Here is a 22,612-nt window from a genome sequence, read left to right as displayed (position 1 = left end):
ATCCAAATAATATCCGTATCCATATTTGTATTTGTCAAATAAAATAAATATGGATATGGATATACTGATATCCGATTCATATTCGATCTAGTTTCAGTCCCAATTATAATTAATCATCTAATGGTTTAATCCATCCAAATGGTTTTTTGATAGTAATCCCTCTGGATGCCTAACTGGAGCTATGTAGTTCCTTATACACGAACATTTCTTTAGAAAAGAATATTGGAATTTGAGGAATAATAGAAAGATTATTCAAGAAAAAAAAAGGCATTCGAGAAATACAGAGAGAGTTTGGCCCTATCCGAGGAGGAAACCTTGATGAAGGTATTTCCCTCCACGTTGGTCTCTCCTTTGTGAGGTCCATAAGAAAAATGTTACTAGAAAGTATTTCAGCATATGTGCAACCATCCAATAAGAAAAGCTTTGAGCCATCAATAATGCGAGAGCTATGCCGATACCTTGCCGCATTCTTGTTGGCCGTTGGGCATCCGAATCCAATACAAACACTTGCCTCTCGGTCCCTTAAATTTTTCAAGGCATCTATGAATTTCAGAGACAACCATAGGGTCCACCAAAGGATAATTCCATTGTGCGCTAATGGAGCAGCAGGAAAACCTTCATTCCGCATTGTTCTGGAATGTATTAAATAGAAATAAAGGAAGTTAGGGGGCTAGGAGGGAACAAAAATCATATGGTGTGGGCACTATAGGCCATCATATAGAGTCGATCTAGGTTCATACTATTTTTTTTTTTTTTTGTATCTTAAAGAAGAAATCTAAAAATCAAATAGAGATTAGATTTTTTCTACTAATGGAGTTCGTTAATTTTATAACTGAAATAATAAAAAATAAATAATAAGCACGTCCAAGAGAGATCCTTCATGACCGTCCATATTCTCTTTCTTCCTTATCAAGTTTCTCTATTCATTATCTTCCTCATCAAGCTATTTTTTTCATCTATAAGATGTTCTTTTCGAGTCTCTTTCTCCTCTTTAAATCTCATATGCCATCTTTCCTATGCATGAGTTCTTCCTCGAGTACCTTTTTTTCTCTTCTAAATCTTTTTTTTTTCTGAGATATTTGCAGGTAAAAATTTAAGAAAATTGTATATCATTTTATCTAAAGATGTGTATTGGAACGTCGGATGAATATTTTGGTAGATGTGTATTAACTGACTATATACTGTACTGATGAATACTAAGTTTGATAAGATATGTATTAATTTATCTGTAGATGTGTATTGGGTCATTACCGGGTATGTATCAAAAAAGCTTATAGTATATAATAGTAAGTCTTCTAGTATATATCGTTTGCTCATGTGCTATATACTGATTACAAAATGGTGTATCGCTTTATCTAGAGGTGTGTATTGGGACATCGGATGAATATTTTGCTAGGTGTGTATCAACTAATTATATATTGTGTACTGATGAATATAAAATTCGATAAATTATATATCAATTTAACTGTAGATATGTATTGAGTCGTTGCTGAGTATGTATCAAAAAAGTTTATAGCATGTATTATCTGGTTATAAATTTAGTATATATCATATTGTCATGTAGTATGTATCGTTCAAAAATATATGCTGAAAATGAAAAAGAAAGGAATGCCTTAATTGTGGGACTAATAACTCCGTTAGAAAAAAAAAAAAGAATTAACTTTTAGATTTACTTTTAGGTATTAAGAAAAATATGGTAAATTATGAAGTCCATCGTATATGATATTTTATAGTGTTCGGCCAAATCAAATACAAGCAATAATATTGTTAACATGTATTAATCTTGTTAAGGTAAGAACATACATAACATTATCCCCTAGATCTTTTAGCAAACAGTTAATCCATTTGTTAAGGTAAGCATCTACCTTATATCATTTGTAGTCTATAAGATTCCAGCATCTCGGTCTCTGAATTGTGGGCAAAGACTTACGTCTTCCATCTCATTATCTTCATATCTGACTCGCCTTCTTGCATTGCATGAGCCCTTCGAGATGCACCTGGCCTTTTGTGCTGGAAAGTGGTCGCTGGAACCATCTCAAGGAGCCATTGGTGGTGCCATAGTGGAAAGGGCGGCTCGGATTTGGAGGCCGCCAAATGGATAAGAACATAGCATATGATGTGGGCTTCTCATTTTTGGTCCACATGAAAGATGTGGATGACTACAAGCCTCCTCTCACAAGTGGGGGTCACTTCTACTTTGCTTTGCATGGTCTCAAACCCAAATGGAATATGAGAAGGAAATCTCGTGCATGTTATCCTTGGAAAATTCCGGAGGATGTCAACTGGTCTTGTTGGTAAAATCATGATACAAGAGATATGAGTTCAATCTCACATTCATTCTGATTTATGGACAGACTTCTACCGTCCTAATTCCTTAAGATAAAAATCTAACAAGGTCTGCATGACCAGTTTAAATGCAATGGACTTGAAAACACTCTAATGATCGTCGGATAACTGTCATGGCTCGAAATATCATCATGTGTGATGTTCTCAAGAGAAAATCTAAAAAAGAAGAAAACCATATACCATTTCATCCAAAATCATCAAAATTGTACACACTACAAATTAATCCAAAAGATTTGGAAAGATAAGCAACTAATCATGTAATGTCATGAAAATGCAGTATTTAAAAATTGATGGGATAGTTTTATTTTAAAAACAATGCAAAAATATATGTTTTTAGTACCTTAAAACAATATTTATCGTATGGTACTGTCTATACAATCACTTTTTAATGGAAAATGGCAGCTATATGTGCAGGCGCTATACATACATGCATATGTATATCATGATATATATTTTTCTACTTAATTGAGTTCATCATACTATTCAAAACCTTGGCTAAGAAACTTCTAAATTGTATTTATCAAAATTAATGTCGAAAAGGTAAAAGCATGCAACAATGTCATGCTCTTTAAAGTTGTTTGGATGGCTTATAATACACTTGAACATGGTAAGATACGTAATAAAAATTGCATGTTTAGTTTCAAGCAATATTTCTTCTTCAAAAGAGGAAGTGTATACTGTTTTACACCTCCATGGCATCAAGAAAATTTATATTTAACTCAATTCAACTAATTCTTGATCTAAAACTAATTGAGGTTGATTATATGAATTCTTTTCCTTTATTCTACTTATTTTAGGATCATATTTTTTCAAAGATATCAAGATATCAAGTCTTGCCTTACTACATCTCATATGATTTTCAATCTATCTTTATTTTTTTTCATTTTTTCTATATATATTGAATCATTTCTTCATATTGATGTATTTCTCGACTTAACGTTGTATATATTCAAATTATCTAAGTTATCTTTCTATTAGTTTGTCCTTAATTAGTACTATCTCTATTTTTACAAATAACTTCATTTTTATTTCATATTTTCTTGTATTACTGTATATTAATTTTTATATTCTCATTTTGACCACATCCAAATTTGCACATATTACTGTGTAACTGCATACGCTTCTGTAACTTAAAAAAAAAAAAAGAAAAGATCATAAAGCTATACCATAAAATTTTATCTTCAATGTGGTAGGTATATATTCTGCAACTTTTTTATTTTATCCAACCCACTTTAGTCATATGAATAACATACTCTTAAATCTCTCCTTTATAAATAATCAAGATAATCTATCCTCAACCAAATATTGCGACATTGAAGGCTAAGATCTTCAACCACCACTTTAATCCACATGTCTAAATTCAAAATATTATATAGCCATGCAAGGTCTGAATGCACAATAATCAAGAAGTCAACATATGCCTCTTTGTCCATAAAGAAATGGACAGTCACCAACAAACGTCCAAAAGCAAGAAGAGGGTGTTAAGTCACGTATGATGACACCCAATCAGCAAATCTATTTCCCTTATTGAATATGTGATATTCTTAGAAAAAATCCAGCTTTTTGTGACATTCGCCAAATATCAAGGAGCAGCAGATGGACACTTGAGCGAGGTTAGGATGGCTTGTCAACCCATATGGTCACCATCTGAGAATCACCTTCCAACCATGTAGGTGTTGCATGGAGTTGCGACGTAGCATATGAATATTTGCCCTACTGCTAATAACTTACAAGTATGATCACAGCTTTCTCTCGGTATTAGCTTAGCCGGAATCAGAGAAGCCATGTTAGTGAGGAATAAATAAATGGCGAATGAATTCAGAATTCCATGGCTTCTGCTCGTCAACAAATAAGTTACTGATAGGTTTTCTACTAGAATCCTGGATTGGCATCACCTAGCCAGGGGTCCTTCATAACAAAATCTAACATTAGAACAATTGCCAATTATGTACTGCAACTTTGGCTCTCTTGAAAACATTCAGTCGGATCCTTCTATCTATTTTAAGTAATTCCTCTTCAATGGCTTCATCATAATTCTTCTCCATAAATGTTTCCATTATGCTAGAGGAGTTTGTTTCTGATAAGACCACTCTTTCCTCCTTAATTGGTATCCAATTAAATATCGCAATAATTTCATTCATAACTAGTCAAAAAAAATTAATAGACGATAATGCTAAATAACAATAACCCATGGAAAAAAATATATCTTCTGCAATAAGGTTAATATTCCACAACTTTCATTGTCAAGGGATTCCACCACACAAACAAGCAATCCTTCAAACGAAAGCTGGCACAAACTTTATATCTCTATTATTAGTTCAACATTTGTTTTTAAAATAAATGACCTACTCAACACCAACTCTTTGTTGTAGCTAATTTTTTCAAAAAATATTTCAATTATATCTTTTGCACCAAAGAATAATTCTCCTTACATTCAAAGAAAAAAAAAAAATTTTTTTGCGACATGTATCGTTAGATTATACAATATGTATTTTGACTTCTATTCTGAAAGAAGAAAAAGATTGAAGTGCTATCTAATAATTGATATCGTGAAAAAAATTAATTATCCTTTCATGTGAAAGATACAACTTGAACCCTTCAATAAAATATAATCCATCAGATTCAACTAATCAAACTTTATACTCGCATCATTGCTAAAATCTACATGCAACACCCAAATACTAAAAAGGCTAAAGATAAAAAAGCATGTCCCCTAAACACCTTCCTTCCTCGTCAAACTCTCAGCGAACTCCCACGCAAGGAAATTTCAAGTGCCAGACCATGATCCCATCTTTGGAAACTTTCAAATGCATCCTACAACTCCAAACTAAACCTCCTTCCCCCCAAAAAAACCTCCCCCTTTTGTGTATTCATTCCAAAATCTTCTTGTACGCGGCCATCCACGCAGCACAATGCGTTGAATCCTCTCACTCAAACCGCACTACCTTCTTGGACCCAACCAAACTCCTCCCCAAAATTGAGATCAAGTCCCTCGTGGCCTTCCTCCAGCGCTCCCTCGAGCCGCAGCGTAGTAGGAACACCTTTTCTCAGTTTTGGCAACCGAGCCTAAAAATTGGGACCCGGAAATTTTAGAGATTCTTCCCCCATCCCTCCACCCGCCGCCTCTTCCGGTGTGCACGCGCTCCCCAGTCTGTTCTCTCCCGTTCGGCTATAAATAAACTCCGCCGGTACCCTGAAGAAAAAGAAGCGGAGAGACTCCAGAGAGTGGCTTTTATTGTCTTCTCTCCCTTTCTCTTTTTCTTTCTTTCTCTTGAGCCGAGTTTTGGTGATCTCGAACTGAGGTGATACCCTTGGTGGCCGGAGAGGCCGCCTATTGGAGCTTGGAAGGGGAGTTGGTTCTTAATCTCGCCGCTGATCCATCCGGAATTGGGGTTGCTTTGGCTTCTCCGCCGGGGTGTTGTGGCGGCGGAGGGGGTTCCTTAGTGGGGGATCGGCGGGGAGGATGGAGTTTTGATTGGATAGGCTGGGAATGGAGGTCCGGGAGGGGATTCGGTTGAGGGATTGAGGTGGTCTGGAGGTTTGGAGTTTTTTTTTTCTTTTTTTTTTCGAGGGTTTCTTTTTAGGGGGGTGGAGATGGCGAAGGTGCAGCAGATGCCGCCGTCGAGCGTGGACACGAGTAGTATTTATGGTGGGTCGTCGGCCAAGGTGAGGGAGCCGATACCGAAGGATTTCCCAGTAGGGATGAGGGTTCTCGTGGTGGACGACGACACGATCTGCTTGAGGATTTTGGAGCGGATGCTCCTGGAATGCCGTTATAACGGTAAGTTTTATTCATGGGAAAATTCGGTCCTTCATTGTTTGTTAGTGGTCTTTGATTTGTTTTATTGTGAATTTGGTTCTTCATTGTTAGTTAGTGGAATACCAGATTTTTGATTTTTTAATATTTTCCTGATCGGCAAATTTTGTTGGGTTGTGTCCATCGGACTTTTGGTTGTTTCGTGCTGCTAAATTATGCTGTACCGACCGTAGATAAAATGTGAATAGTGGTAATATGCAACTGTTTCTCACTCCTTTGTTTTGATGGCATGCCTACGAACAATGATTGTTAGCCCCATGCTGACTAGTTTGTGGAGAACATCAAACGTGGATCTAGGTTTTTGCGTTATGTATTGAAACAGATTGATTCGAGTTCAGGGTGTGCTTGAATTTACTAGTAAATCATTATATTTCCATAGTTTTATCTTACTTTTGAGAACTCATATTATATTTAAATAGAAATTAGGTGTTTGTTTCTAATTCTACTATGGAAAATCAGTAAGTCTGGGGACTTGCAGGCTCCAAAATTCTATGTCAGGATTCAACTAGAATTTTTAGGGCCAATGGTTTGACCTCTCTGTTTACTTATCTGTTGGTACCCATCTTCCCCTACTGAACATCTCTTTCTACTACATCTGAATATTGAAAATTCTGGAACTTTTAAAGCAAAGAAAACAAGAATAATGAATAGACTTTGAAAACCTCAAAGTGAAGCCAGCAAGCTTCCAAAATTTCATCTTTGGTATCATGTTCATAAGCACTCATCTATAAGCAGACAGACCATTTTCCCGAACATGACCGTTTTAGTAAAGTTCATGTTGAACTCCATACTGGAAAACCCTTCTAGTTATTGCTGGATGCTGGTACTATTATTTTTGTTGTCATTCATGGAGAAAGCAATCACTGCTGTCCTACCTAATGTGGAAACATTTGCTGATAATCACCACTTGAGCTGATTTTTAGCAACAGTTTTTCTGCATACTCCAAACTTCTGATTGTTGAATCAAAGATTCAAATCTTTTTATACTGTTTTCTCCATGTCAAGTTTCCATTCTCAGCCTTACTTTTATCTCGAACTGTCATGAATGATTTAGGAGAACAATCAACAATCACTCTGTAAGAACAGCTGATGTTAATCAAGCATTGGAAGTGTTGCTAGAGATCCATTCCCCAAATTATATTTTGGTGCTAAGCTAATTTCTTTTTGTTGAACACTCAAGTTATAGAATTCCTTTTAAAGGGCTGTTTGGTTGCATATAGTTGAAGCAAATGCAACCCAGATTACTGCAAATAGCTATATGTATGTGTTTTGTTACATTTGAAAGTTTATTTTGCTGCAAGTAATTCTGATTACACAGATTCAAATTATGTGCCACAAAATAGACCCTTAGGTTTTTTTATTTTTTTTTAAATGATGTATTGTTACTAATCTGGTTGACAAACAAGTTGTTTGACCTTGTTTAGACCAACTTTCAACAATCAATAGATCAACTAAGATGACTGCTTGATGATCTTAATTGACCAAAATGTGGCGCTTGTACAATGAAAGTCATGAAATAGTTGTACATGGAAATTAGTACTAAGAGAAGTTATGAGTGGAAATAGACAAATAGTTATCAAGAATAATTATGCATGGGAGCAACTATCAAAGGAAGTTATGCATGGAACTAACTACCATGAGAAGTCATGCATAGAAATAACTTTCGGGAGGGGTTTTGCATGGCAGTAACTCTAGGAACCCTTCACTATTACAATTCAAGAATGCTACCAAATCCCTTCTACACTTCACATGGGGATATTAACAACACCAACAAGCCTTCATAGCCTATTTTTTCTCTTTTCATGCTAGATTAGAATGGATCGATTAAATTCTATGGATTTTAGTTGGAAACCTTTTTTTTTCTGAGTATTTTCTATTCTATAATCTTTAAATCTGCTCAAGTTGTTGGTAGTTTGTAATTATTTGGTCTTTTAGTATGAATGCATTCATCTGTACCATCTTGGTTAGTTGATTATTGTTTTGTTCATCATGCTTCGGATGATATTTGCATTTGCCAATTGTTTCATTGAGTACAATGCAAATTTAAAGTTTGCTTCATTGAGGTGTACTTGCAAACAAGACTAATCATTTGGTCCTTTTGAACGTTATATTGCGTGCTCAATATTTCCAAAAGTTTATATGAAACAGGTTATCATGATCTCAGATGAGTTTAGATATGGGTGTCTGGTGTAGGTCCGTTTCTAAGTGACAAATTCTTCTAATCCCAGAAACTATTCTTGTTTACATATGCCCAAGTGTGAGGTCCACACCCATTTTTATCACTCATTTTTATCATGTTAACACATGCACTTTGGGTTACAGCAAAGTGTCTGGGAAAAAATGGCATAATGTTTCATAGGGGTTTTATTGGTTTTTTAAGATTTTATGATTATTGGATTTTTTGTAGTAGTTTAAACAAATGATTCAAAAGCTAAATTAATTGAGAGTTTCTTTATTAAATTTCACATGTATACTCACCCAATTTCTGGTGATGTCTTTACTAGTTGAATGAGTCTGAGAGATAAGTCCATTAAGAATTCTATATAATTTTAGGATTGTTGAATTAGAAATGCTTCATAGCCTATTTTTTCTCTTTTCATGCTAGATTAGAATGGATCGATTAAATTCTATGGATTTTAGTTCGAAACCTTTTTTTTTGAGTATTTTCTATTCTATAATCTTTAAATCTTCTCAAGTTGTTGGTAGTTTGTAATTATTTGGTCTTTTAATATGAATGCATTCATCTGTACCATCTTGGTTAGTTGATTATTGTTTTGTTCATCATGCTTCAGATGATATTTGCATTTGCCAATTGTTTCATTGAGTACAATGCAAATTTAAAGTTTGCTTCATTGAGGTGTACTTGCAAACAGGATTAATCATTTGGTCCTTTTGAACGTTATATTGCATGCTCAATATTTCCAAAAGTTTATATGAAACAGGTTATCATGATCTCAGATGAGTTTAGATATGGGTGTCTGGTGTAGGTCCGTTTCTATGTGACAAATTCTTCTAATCCCAGACACTATTCTTGTTTACATATGCCCAAGTGTGATGTCCACACCCATTTTTATCACTCATTTTTATCATGTTAACACATGCACTTTGGGAATGCAAAGTGTCTAGGAAAAAATGGCATAATGTTTCATAGCGGTTTTATTGGTTTTTTAAGAGTTTATGATTATTGGATTTTTTGTAGTAGTTTAAACAAATGATTCAAAAGTTAGATTAATTGAGAGTTTCTTTATTAAATTTCACATGTATACTCACCCAATTTCTGGTGATGTCTTTACTAGTTGAATGAGTCTGAGAGATAAGTCTATTAGGAATTCTATATAATTTTAGGATTGTTGAATTAGAAGTGGTTTGCACATCATTTTGTATGGATGAATGCATCTGGAGTCTCCATGGTGTTCAATATTTCCCTGTTGAGTCATGCTTTGAAAACTGAAGTGGACCAACTTGTTAGATTAGGTCCGCTTGAAAGTAATATGTTATTCATGTCTTGTCCTGCTCAACATCTCTGTGTCAACTCTAAGGCTTTGCCCCTCAAGCTAAGCACTAGTGGCTCATCCCAGATGTCTTGATCCTCAACATACCCTCGTGCCAAGACATAACCACTGTGCCACTGAGCTATGTGGTTCTTGACTCTTAAACATGCATAGTTCATTTGCAAACTGGCTAATACAAAATGGTCTAAGCAAATCTTATTTTGGCTTATAAGTTTTTGGATATATTCTAACAAACCTCCATTTCTTTGTATATTGACCCCAAGTGTATGTGGCAACAAAATTCAATTTATAATTTCTTGTATGTTGCATAACAAGTTATGCACGTGTAGTCCTTTAACTGTACCGCATTGCCTATATGCAGCTAATAGATGCAGTGGGGTTTCATATAGGTCAAAAGGATGTCTTACTTAACATCATGCTGGTGCATATGCAGTATAATTAGTATTATGTGGCTACATATGTAGCCTACCTGTCTAACCACATATGTGGCTCTTTTAGTATTGTGCGAGACATATGTGGCCACTCTTATGCAAGTCCATGCAAACAAAGTAGATTCAAGCTGATGGTTGGGTTGAAACGGATGTGTATATTAATATTGTCGATATGTTAATTATGTGATAATTATTGATGTCAAGTAATAAGCACTGAACTGTTGCATATTATTGTTGTTAATATTGCTATTATTTAAGTAATATTGCTATTATTAATTATTGTATGTTATACATTTATCTATTTTAAATATTTAAAATACTAACCACATAGGCCCATGCAGTGCATGTGCATCCCTTGACTGCCCCACATACCGCAGCCACCTATTAAAATATTGCAACTGGATGATTGAAGTAGCTTCAAACAAATTTGACACATTTTAATTAGATTGATGTCTTTTTTGGCTTTCAAAGCACCAGTAACCAATTGAACAATCACTCAAGTAATTGACAACCTTTATCCATATGGATTAGTTTCTTACTTTCTTTTGAGCTTTTTTAATATAGAATACCATTAGTTATTATCTTATATTTATCAAGAAGTTTTTCTCTTTTCTTTTGGCACAAGATCAAGAAGTTTTTAACAGCTTGTAGTTTGGAGACCATTTATTATCCACTTAGGGTTGCCTCTAGAAGTGTTCCCTGCTCTAACTTCTTAACAAACAATTTATTTGGATAGATAATGAAGGGGAAAAAGAAGATGGATGGAAGAAAGGGAAGTAAATGCCATTTGTATTGTTTGCTGTGGAAGGGAAAAAAGAGATGAAACTTCACTTTTTGTGACACAAAAGGAAATTGAAAATTACATATAAGGTGTCCCTTCCTCTTCCCTTCCAATCTCTCCACTACTAGAGAGATTAAAATAGCTGGGCTAGAGAGATTTTTTCTCTATGTTACTCTTCTCTCTCCCAATCTTCTTTCTTTGCTATGTAAACCGGGGACTATAGCATTCTCTCCTTCCTTTATCATCTGTTCTCTCCATATATCTCAACCCAAATGTTTTGAACCCGGCATGTGGAATAAATAGCCATTGTGGCCGGAGCACTACATCTTGATTCGATTGTGGATCTACCATGGGCTTAGTCAACTAGCCACCCCCAAGTTCCTTTCATTTCCTAATTAAATAGGTACCTGTCAGACCACATCTCATATTCTACCACTTGCCATTGAATTAGGAGAGCTTCCCATCTCTCTTGGATGTAACTACATATCCTAAATGAGAAGAACAGGTTGCCTCCCACCAGATCCGGTCATGCAACATCTATCTTGACCAAATTTGGTTGTGCAGTGTCCATCTTGATGAGATTTAGCCATGTGTCCTTCATCTCAATAGATCCGATTGTGTTGTTTTCATTCATAATAGGTTCGGTGCTGTGACCTTCTTCTTTTAGAGGTCCGATCACGTTATCTCTTTCCCCACTAGATATAGCCTTGCTATTGCCACATCAAATCAAAAGAGAAAGAGGACATGCCTTCTTCCTGGATTTGGTGATGCTACCTCCGTTGCTTTGCGATTGCTTCTCCCCTCACGATCTCCAATAAATCAACAACATGGACCATTGGAGCACAACAATCCCAATGGAAGGAATTGACGTGACTCCATTTTCTTCACTTCAAAGGAAGAGAGAGGAAAACCCTAGATCATTTCCCACTTCAGCTTGGCAATTCAGTAGAAAGCATGGTATTCCGTACCATACCGGTCGGTACACCCTGTACCGTACCGTATCGATGGAGAACTGGTTCGATTCGGTACGGTATTGGCCCAAACTGCCGATACCATGCGGTTTGGTCTGGTATGATGCGGTACGGCATCAGTTCGGTCTGGTACGGCTTTTTTTTTCTGGCTGTTGGATGGATTTTTTTTTTGATTTTTTTATTGTTGGTATGGGCCGGTATGGTATGGTACTGTACCATACTATACCATACCGACCGGCAACCGGCATGGGGTTCGGTACAGGTATTTAAAATCTTGGTAGGAAGGGTCAAAATTAGTTCAATCATATGTTTTGTTTGGCGCCAAGTTTTCAAGTTGCATGAGTTTTAACATTTTCTTTTAGGTTTTAATCCTGCAGGACCTGCAAAAGTTGGCATGAAATGAGCCAGAAGGGTTAAACTGCGTGAGTCTTGACTCAAACAAAGTGTGACTCTTTGAAGGCTTTTTTGTTTAAAAAAATGTTGAACATCTCTTTGCCCCACCCCCCTTAAAATGCCACCTTTTCCCTCCTATTCTGAGAGAGTCTAACCCTCTTATTATGTTGTTAGAAGAAACACATTTGATTATGGGATCCAACTTCTATCAATAGAGAGAAAGATTGGGGAAAAAAAAATCTAACCTTGGCTCCCGGCTTTGATCAAATTAGTTAGTGCCATTGGGAGAATAAATTGGCTGTTTATTCGACTTTTGAATAACTTAAAGTTGGTGGCATGTTTGAACTTCAACACCTAAATGGTAGCAACACTGTATGCACCACAAGTGATGCACATGTGAGGCCCATACGAGAGAGTGATGGAGATCATAAATCTTGTGGAGGCAAGGGTATCTAACAATCTATTATCAAAATCTTGACTTTGATCAAAGAATCCATTCTTGGGAGATCATTGATTGAGTGAGCCATCAATAACGTAACTATGACTGAGGAGATTGTCCATTTCAGCTCCTTGATCAAACTTTCTGCCAATATTTGATGCTTTGGTATTTTGGATTACCCAATTGATGCTCAAGATCAAAGGGAGGAATCTAACCAATTTTATTATTGAAAATTCTAGCAATCTTAACATTTTGAAGAAGGTGGGCGCTCTTTAAGACTACTTTTTAGAAGTATTCTTGATATTTATTTATGTGCAATGCTAAATCCATAGCTTGTGTATGTAAGCCCTTGGGTGTTAGATGTCTGCAAATTTTTTCCTTAGGAAATGTGTCTTGGGCTAGAAAGAGGTCTACTAAGAATGGAAGTCTTGGATAAGGGGAGTGTATAGGTTTGGTTTTGTTTTTTCATGCCAATTGCTACCCACCCTTCTCTTTCCTTCCCATCCTCTTAAGTGACTAACATTCGCATACTCAAGGTTTGTCATACCATATTGAACTGGATGGTATGAAGCGTACTGTACCATACCGCTTCGTTACCGGTACATGCGGTATGGAAGGCATACCAACATTCAGTATGCTGAATTGGCTCCTTACAGACAAAGTAACGGGATGGCATTGTTATGGGGCACAGTACCGAGACAGCAAATCTTGCTCATGCTTGCCCATGTTTTGATAGGCAGTTGTGGTATGTGGGCGGTTGAGAGACCGCATGGTGCATTTGCATTATGTGGGTTGCGTATGCGGATAGTTGTGGTTGTCTAAAAATAAATAGAGTACATTACAATAACTTTATAATATTTTTTATAAGTAATAGAAATATTAATATAACATCATTTAGCAAATCAATGCCTACTGACTACTTGATTCTTGGTAACAATAGTTATAGCATAATTAACATATCGCATTGTTAATATATGTATGTATGGATGGATGGATGGAAGGAAACCCACATCCAAGGCAACAATTAGCTTGAACCTGCCTTATTAGCAAGGCAACAATTAGCTTGAACCTGCCTTATTAGCAAGAGTCTGCATAAGAGTGGCCACATATGTGGTCATTCAATGCTAAAACGGTTACTATGTGGTTGTACAATAAGTAGGCTACATATGTAGCTGCACAGTGCTGATATTACTACATGAGTCCAAAAGTGCTAGGCAAACCATCTTTCCATCATGCGTGTGACCCTATCACATATAGTAGCTGCATATAGGGTTAAGGTGCAGTCAAGGTACCTCAATAGGCATATGTGGCTGTATATGTGGCCTAATGTATTGCATTTGGAAACATAGCAAATTTAAACTTTCTAAGTCATGATTTAAACACTTCCAAAAGCATCTTCCTAAGCCTATTAGTGGAAAGTGGACATTTTGCTGACATAACTCTGTTAGTCTAATTGAACTAATACATTTATATCTATCTCACTATAGGATTCAGATAAATATTAGGAATGGAAATTATTCCTTTCGAATCATAGAAAGGAACTTCCTTGCAAATTTTTAAATAGTCAAGTTCATAATATATTATCAAAGATTTTTTTTTAAGGAAAAAAACCAAAACAGTCATTTAACAGATTTAGGGAAGAATAGAGTGTAGTCCTAATTCCGTCACCATATTGATAAATTGATATTGCTAGAGAAACTTGAATAAAACCTATTGAGTATAGCAATTGCTTTTATCGCGTTATAATTCAGAATATTACCAAAAAGACAATGTAATTAGTTGTATTATCTTGAGCTACATTACTAGGACCCTTCAGTTTACCCAGAGTATCTGCACTTGAGACAGAAATGGATATGGGCTCTGGGTCCAAAAGAAGAGATTCTGAAAATTAAATGTATCTGATGCTTATACCCTTAAGTATACATGAAAGTTGTGCCTGAGTCCATGTAACATAGGCTTTGAGATTAAAAAGAAATGCTAATGAGAGCAAATATATTGAAATTAGATTAGATGCCAACCTGATTTCATGGCTACAGCATGAATAAAAAATTTAACTGCTGGTTGATCAACTTATGGTGTCATAAATGGAAAAAATGCCAAAATTACTAAATATAGCAAAATTTATAATGATGATATAAGTATAAATAATAAGAGCAAAATCATTTATGATGACAGAAATCCCCATTAGGTAAAAACGAATAATATTTTGAACAATCATTTGGACAGTTATAACTCTAAATAATTTGCAAACAGAAATCATTTGTAATATCTATTCTTATGTTTGGCAATCCAGTAGTAAAAATCTTAACTTTGTCTTTTCTGATCACAATTCCACAACTTCCCTCTTTTAGAGGATTGAGATCTTTGTCGTTTAAAAGTTATCATGGTCGAACATCACAATTTTCGTTCCTCACATGGCTATGGTTTAACATCGCAACACAGTCAAGTGTCTCATGTTACATATCGGCAAAGGGAAGGATTTAAGTCTGTCTTGCATGGGCTGTGCTGGGCAGTGGCTGGCACAGCTTGTATTGTACCAAAACAAAATTAAATAAATGATTAAGGACTTCTATCTGGGTATCAACCATATTAACTAGGCCTGCAAATGGGTCGGGTCGGATCGGGTCATGGGTTTAAAAATCTACATAAAGTGGAATTAGAGGTCACATCGACAGCAAAATAGCATGGCCATATCTATCTTTTCATATAGATATTCTCTCCTCTCCTCTCTTCCCACGTCTTCTCACTTCACCATTGATAGTGAATATTGTATACCATCCCTAAGGCAATAGTAATGTACAACAATAAACAAATAACTGGATATTTTAATTATGAACAACTGTTAGTATGTCCCCAGTTTACTTTGTGTTTGTGGAAGGACTTTTAAAAAAGTTTCGAGATTAGCTGTAAGAATGGCATTCTTGTGTAGTGCATTAATGATCTTGTGATAGTGTGCCAGTATTAAAGATTTTAGTAAGAGATTTAAGAAAGAATTTGGATGAGTCACTCTTTTGGCCCAAGCCCAAATTCTTATTTGGATGAGTCATTCTAACTGAGTTCGGGTCTTATATTTGGATTCGGTTCCGGTTGGGTCGGGTCGGGTCATATATCTTGAGATCCAAATTAACCCAAAAGTGTCCACGGGTTGGGTCGGGTCGGGTCGGATCTAAATTCAGAAAATCCAGACCCGACCCGGAAAGATGAACGGGTCCAATTTTTGAACCCGACCCGGCTCCATGGGTCTTTTAAATGAATTCGGGTTGGGTCTAACCGGATTGGGTCGGATCACGGATCAACCCGATCCGTTTGCAGCCTTAATATTAACCCATGTTGAACTGGCATTGTTCGGTGTGAGATGTCATGCCTTATACTTGGTACCAACCCAATGCTTTGTGCTGATATTGGTTAACCATGGTACATGCTGGATAGCATACCAGCATAGGCCAGCACTTGAAACCTTGATTAGCAATGGCCTTCTTATGTAGAACAAACCATAGGGATCCCAGTTTGCATCTTATTGGCATTTCAATGCTTATGTGCATAAAACCTCATTCCCTTTTCTTATGTAGGCATCAAAGCACTCTTGAGCTGAAAGAGGAGTTAGGGAAGCCTCCATTTAAGAGGTGGCTACTCAACTTAAGATGGGATGCATGGCAACCATTATTTGGGTCGCATGGTGTTTTATATTTGGATTAAGTAAACAAATATGTCTGTTGATGATTGTTAGTGTGACATGTAGCATTGGCAGTCTTTCTAATTTCAAGGAGAAAATAAGATGAGCTCAGATGAAATTATCATTTTCTTTTCACTTGGGAACATCTCCAGCTTGTAAATTTCCAAAACTCAAAATATGTGGAACTAACTACAGGTAATCTTCATGTAAAATATCATATAGGTCTTCCAAGTGAATCTTGCAAAGTCACTTCCTGGGTTGTCTTAGCATCGATGAGTCATTTGCAAAATATAAATGGTGTAACTTCCTCCTAAGAAAACACTTTGATTACTTTAAAATTGTTCCTTTGATATCTTTCAAGTTTCATTCTCCATACTCATACATTTAGAAGGGAAATGATTCTGATCTACTTGCATAGTCAATTAATTTTTGGAATGAGAGTTACATAAGTAAAACTCAGGTACTTTCTTTTTTGCAGTCACAACTTGTAACATGGCTGCAAGTGCATTATCTATTCTGCGTGAGAGTAAGGGTGGTTTTGATGTGGTAATAAGTGATGTTCATATGCCTGACGTGGATGGGTTGCAGTTACTTGAACTTATTGGTCTTGAAATGGATCTTCCTGTGATCAGTAAGTACTCGTCCTTCTTCATGATACTTATTTCGTCTATTTTAGGAAAGCTTTGATAAGTTTCATTTTCGGATTTGAAGTGATGTCAGCTGATAAGAGAACCAGTATAGTGATGCAAGGAATTAGGCATGGGGCTTGTGATTATTTAATTAAGCCTGTTCGCATTGAAGAGCTGAAAAACATATGGCAGCATGTTGTTAGAAAGAAGTGGCAAGACAACAGAGAAGCTGAACATTCTGATAGCTTTGAGGATTCTGACAGACGAGCCACTAATGATGCTGAAAATAATTCCTCAGGGAATGATGCAACTGATAATGCCATCAAATCTCAGAAAAAGAGAAGAGATAGTAAAGAAGATGATGAAGGTGAACTAGATAATAGTGATTCTTCATCAAAGAAACCACGCGTAGTGTGGTCTGTGGAACTTCATCAACAATTTGTTAATGCTGTATACCAACTTGGAATAAACAGTAAGAACTACCTAGAACCCTTTATTATCTTCTGTATCATCACTTCATATTGTTCGGATTATGAGTTCCAGAGAAGTTTTTAGTCATTAGCTTTGGTTGCTTTGCTTACAAGTATGATAGTTAAGTTGACCTCATGAACATAAATTGGAGTTGCTTAGCTTTATTACATGGATGAATTTTGCTGAATTGTCTGCAGAGGCTGTCCCCAAGAGAATTCTTGACTTGATGAATGTTCCAGGGCTAACTAGAGAAAATGTAGCGAGCCATTTGCAGGTTTGACTTCGAACTACATTTGAATTTACTTCAGAAGCAACTGATTGTTCTTATTATTTTAGATCCTCATTTTTTATCAATCGCATAAAACTCTATGTACTTAAAAAGCCATGATTGTAAAAGGAAACGAATTTTAAGAAAACTTGCATGATCTAGGAAGATTGTTAAAACATCAACATATCTCTTTTTGATTTCCTGTTCATTATCCATGACTCTGTTTTTCAGGCTTTCCCTGTAGTCGATGTCAACAATTCTAATTTTCTAGCAATTTGCTGAACTTGTGCAGAAATTCAGATTGTATCTGAAGAGACTGAGTGTAGATCAACACCACACTGGGCTTCCTAATTCTTTGTCTGGCGTTGGCTCAAATGCAAAAGTGCCTTTTCTTGGAAGCCTTGATTTCCAACCTTTGACTGCCACAGGTCAAATTCCTCCGCAAACCTTGGCTTCTTGGCAAGAAGAGCTGTTAGGTCGACCTTTTGGCAGCTTCGCAATGCCAGCAATGGACCAACCACTTCTTCAACAAGCCTCAATGCAAGGAGCTAAGTCTGTTCCTGTTGAACATGGCATAGCATTTGGTCAACCTCTGATGAAATGCCCGGCCACCATGCCCACAGAGTTCTCTCAATCGAATGTAGCTGTTAGGGGCTTGTCTTCTGGTTTTCCTACTTGGTCCTCCAGTAAAGTGATCTCTGCAAGCAATCTTGGAGGGTTAAGTAATGATAGTAACTTGCAGGTCCCGGTGTTACAGCAGCAACAGCTGCATCCTGTGCTATCCGAATCCCATCATGCAATTAATGTGCAACCATCATGTCTAGTTCTTCCCTCTCAGGCATCAAATAATTTTCAGGAAAGGGAGAATCCTGTGCTTGCAAATCAGAATTCTGTAGTACTGCCTACTCAGTCATCGATGAGTTTTCAATCAGGTAATAATCCTACTCCTATGAATCAGAACTCTATAATTGTCCCCGCTCGGTCATCAACCAGTATGCAGGCAGATAATAATCTTGGTCTCACAAATCAGAATTCATCATTGACCAGTTTTCAAGGTGGGAATAATCTTGGTCTCATAAATCGAAACTCCATAACACTCCCTTCACAGCCACTGACTAGTTTTCAGGCAGGGAGCAGTCCTGCCCCTATCAGCCATAGCTCCAGCTTGAAGAAAAGCAGTAGAATTGTAGATTACAACCTACTTTCATCCAATTCAAGTAATGTACAACTGGGTGAGGCACAGGTCTCAGATGAAGTCTTCAAGAACTTCACTGTGCTAAATAGCTACTCGATTCCTAAATCAATTTCTTCGTCAGTGTCATCCTGTACCAATGTCAGCATGGGTTGGTGGGCGCAGACCCTTGGTGGGAACATTGGTCCTGTTAATCAATCTTGTCTCATGCCTAGCTTGAGCAACATCCAGGGTGCTGGTGCCATGTCACAGGCTTTGCCTGATCAAGGACAAGGGAAAAATCTTGATTTGGCCAACTTGAGCAACATCCGTTGTGGTGGTACACTGTCACAGATTTTACCTGATCAAGGACAAGGGAGAAGTCTTGGTTTCATCGGTAAAGGTACTCGCATTCCCAGCCGATTTGCTGTGGGTGACATTGAATCTCCCACTAATGGCTCGAGTCTAAATGATAATGGAGAAATATTGAACCGAGGTCATCTTGGATTTAATGGTGATGTTTGAAGAGTGGAACCCCATGAATCCTCAGATTTCAAGTGAATGAATGTTCTCTGTAAATAGGTAATGCAGTGCCTCATCATATGCTTTATCAGATTTCCTGTAGAAATATGAAGTACCATTAGGACTCTGCTCTCTGTTTGACTGTTTTTATTTTCATATAGTTATTTGCCCTTGATGAATCAACCTTGGTTTTGTTATTTGAATATAAGAAAATGTTTTTTGTTATTCTGTAACAAATCATTGACGGTTTATTCTGTTATAAAGATTGACTTTTTTCTCAAGTGGGTAAAATGGACCGAGTTAATTGAGAAATAACAGATGTTCGCTCATTTACCTATATTTGGTGTATAAACAGCATTTTTTTGTTGAAAATGTATAAACAGCCTTGACAGTATCAATTGGTATTGAGATACAGTCGTATTATTTTTAGTTTGTGAATCAGTTAATTGTCTTTTAAAATATTTTTCTCTTTCATTGTTGTTGTGGATTAAATATCATTTATGGTTCTAGCTCTAGTGGCTGGGTGTCGAATTTCAACTTATAAAGCTCCAATTTCCTCTGTTTGCCGTCAATTGCAAAAACTAAGGGGGAACATATAATTTTCTCTGCACCAAGGTAGAATTTTCATAATGTGTTATCTTTTTCCCTACAATGTGTATGCAAATCTGTGCAATTGGACATTCGTCGTATACCAGGCCTGAACTGTTTGTTGGGGAAGTTCTAGTATATTTTTGACTCAAATACCCTGGTTGTTGTGAGGGGAAGCTTTACTGCACTTATTTTGCTCTGTATGCACAGATCAAATGCTGAGTGATATGCGTCTACAATGATCTGTTTGCAGTTGCGTAGTTCAGAATCTATGCACATGTGAACATGAATATGGCAATGCTATTTTACCTTTTCATGTATGCTCCTTTTCCCCCCTCCATATTGCATGCACAAGTCATTTTCTTGATCCTGCCACAGAGTACATTTTTTATATTGATTTGCTGGATTTATTTATGCATGTGTACAATTACTTGGGAGAATATTTTGTGACATTAGGCCGTCTAACCGGTGGCTTTGTTTGGTAGGGATGGAGTTGTAGAATGCTTCGTGAAATCCTTGGCAGCAGTTCATGGACAATGTTCCGAATATCTGATTCAGTCTTTTTCCCCTTTTTAAAACTTTTCCAATTGTCCATTAGGTTAGTCATCCTGCTCAGGTCCTTAGAAGTCATTTATGGGATTCGGTGTTACTTGTCCTGTCGGAGGGTGGTGAGTTTGCAAAATATTGTTTAGCCACATCTCTATCTTTTGTGAAAGGGAAAGACAACTTTCGTTAATTTTTACAGTTGTGCAATTGAAGAAACAAGCCCCATTTGTGGCTATGTTAATTGGTTTTTTTGATAGAATAACCTAATTCCATTTTTACTAAAGCAATGTGAATTAGTAGTGGGCAGACTGGAAACCTAGTATTGATCTGTTTTAACAGTGATGTAATTATTGAGCATTGACATTGGGATGGAAGGAAAACAACATTTATTAGCATAAAAATTGCATATATGATGGGTCCATGCATAGAGTTAACTATGAAATCTCATATTTTGCCATCTGTTTTTATTCATTTCTTACATATTGTTTTGTAAATAACGAGCATTGTAGCAGCGACCTAACCATCTTCGAGCTCAAAGCATGCGGGAGAAACCGTGGCGGAAAGTTGTGTGCTTTTATTCCATCACCAAATATTGTCCTGGTAGTTGGTGCCTTGGTGGGACGGACTGACCTATATAATAGTCAGTTGTTTAACTCTGGCTTCCAATAGAAGCTTGATGGAATCTTGTTGCAGGCCCGAAATGGTTAACTATTTGGTCTGGAATAGGGAGAAGTAGAATGACGGAGAAACTAGACGAGAGTTGGCATAGATTCGGGCATGCGCGGCAGGCTCACAGCCAATATTTTAATCTTCCTTTCCAAGATTTGTTGTAATTCCAAGATTTCAGCACTTGACGGTCGAGGAGTCCAAAAGTTTGGAGATTTTGTCGTCCGAAGCAAGCTTCCTTCATCACAGAAGTGTGCTTTATATGCGGTTCCCTTTCATATTGGAGTATTGCTGAGATATCTTGCAGGTTCCCCTAAACCAGGAATTACATGCGATTTACGTTTAAGGGGTATAGGCAGGAGAAATTTTTAAATATTTGCCGTCAAGAGTACTCGAATATACCAAATTTTTGCTTTTAATATATGTTCTGACTTCTGGTAAAATAGTTGCCGTCACTAGATACGTGTACATCTTACAGTTAAAAAAATAAATAATGCAAACTTTAGGACCGTTCGTGTTGAAATGGATGGCAATTCCTGTAGTTATCTTGAACTTAGGAAGTACATGTATAATTCTCCAAAACATCGGCCTGGAGAATTAGATTGGTTGAAGCTATATCTATGTCTTGAGTTCTGTTCGGGTTTACCTTTTGAACAACACTGTGCTGTGGCTTTTTTTCTCAGGTATTTGAAGCAGTAGTTCTGAAATTTTCTCTAAGGCTCCAAATAGAATGATCATGGGCTTCATTTGCTTTTCTGAGATGTCACACTTCCGACCCGAGATTTGAATCGAGGGTCATGACAACCACCGCATACTCATAGAATACTTTTTCCATAAACATGCAAGGCATCTCATCATGATATCTTCACATAAAATTAAATAATTTTTTTTTTCAATTTTTAACAATCAAATCTTAGTTCAAATAACAAATCAAAACTCAGTGTCCAAAAGAAAAATAATTGTCTGACAAACTCAACACTAAAAAAAATAGAAGTCTTGAATCAATTCTGAGAAAATCCTAAATCAAATGAGCTAACTCCATCTCTAATCGCTCTCCCAACCAAAATCTCGCATCAAGCTAATTTTCTGGATCTGTAAGAAAAACATAAAACTCATCATGAGCTAAACAGCCCAGTAAGCAGTGTATACCTTTAACTGAATAAATCAGACAAATAATACTATACATACTGATTTACTGATAATAACAAAATCAATATGTAATTTCATGAAATCATAATCATACTATCAATCATATAAAACATTCAATTCATCATAATTTCAAATTATGCTTATCATCTTAAATTCATCAATTTCTTAAGTTCTTCTTACCAACCATGACTATGACCACATTATCCCTGTGGCAGGGTCATAATACCGCGTATCTGCTT

At 36.5% G+C, this 22,612-nt stretch overlaps 1 protein-coding gene and 1 long non-coding RNA gene across 4 annotated transcripts; one reads left to right on the top strand and one right to left on the bottom strand.

The window, feature by feature from the left end:
- Positions 1 to 204: 204 nt before the first annotated feature.
- On the bottom strand, positions 205 to 2,082 carry LOC140859204 (uncharacterized). The gene is made up of 2 exons (XR_012142661.1): positions 1,866 to 2,082; positions 205 to 632 (listed from the first exon to the last, which is right to left on the bottom strand). It is a non-coding gene; the product is annotated as an uncharacterized lncRNA (long non-coding RNA).
- A 3,209-nt stretch (positions 2,083 to 5,291) lies between these two features.
- On the top strand, positions 5,292 to 20,793 carry LOC105048486 (two-component response regulator ORR21). 3 transcript variants are annotated; one of them, XM_073260180.1, is made up of 7 exons: positions 5,292 to 6,127; positions 16,842 to 16,994; positions 17,075 to 17,464; positions 17,661 to 17,737; positions 18,024 to 19,484; positions 20,223 to 20,329; positions 20,498 to 20,793. In XM_073260180.1, the coding sequence occupies exons 1-5, from the start codon at positions 5,941 to 5,943 to the stop codon at positions 19,425 to 19,427; spliced, it is 2,211 nt and encodes a 736-aa protein (XP_073116281.1). In that variant the 5' UTR covers positions 5,292 to 5,940; the 3' UTR covers positions 19,428 to 19,484; positions 20,223 to 20,329; positions 20,498 to 20,793. The 3 variants fall into 3 exon arrangements, with proteins under 3 accessions (XP_073116281.1, XP_073116279.1, XP_073116280.1); XM_073260178.1 differs by having other exon boundaries at positions 18,024 to 20,039; XM_073260179.1 differs by lacking the exon at positions 20,223 to 20,329 and having other exon boundaries at positions 5,293 to 6,127.
- The last annotated feature ends 1,819 nt before the right edge of the window (positions 20,794 to 22,612 follow it).

Source organism: Elaeis guineensis, chromosome 7 (assembly GCF_000442705.2).
Source record: "Elaeis guineensis isolate ETL-2024a chromosome 7, EG11, whole genome shotgun sequence".
In the NCBI taxonomy this organism is placed as follows: Eukaryota; Viridiplantae; Streptophyta; class Magnoliopsida; order Arecales; family Arecaceae; genus Elaeis; species Elaeis guineensis.
Note: the sequence above shows the minus strand (reverse complement) of the source record. Positions and strands in the feature narration are given on the sequence as shown.

Bases quoted from the DNA above. Each gene is read 5' to 3' on its own strand.
- LOC105048486 (XM_073260180.1), top strand. From the start codon at position 5,941: ATGGCGAAGGTGCAGCAGATGCCGCCGTCGAGCGTGGACACGAGTAGT. The intron at 16,995-17,074 runs GTAAGTACTCGT...TCGGATTTGAAG, and splicing joins AATGGATCTTCCTGTGATCA to TGATGTCAGCTGATAAGAGA. The intron at 17,738-18,023 runs GTTTGACTTCGA...GAACTTGTGCAG, and splicing joins ATGTAGCGAGCCATTTGCAG to AAATTCAGATTGTATCTGAA.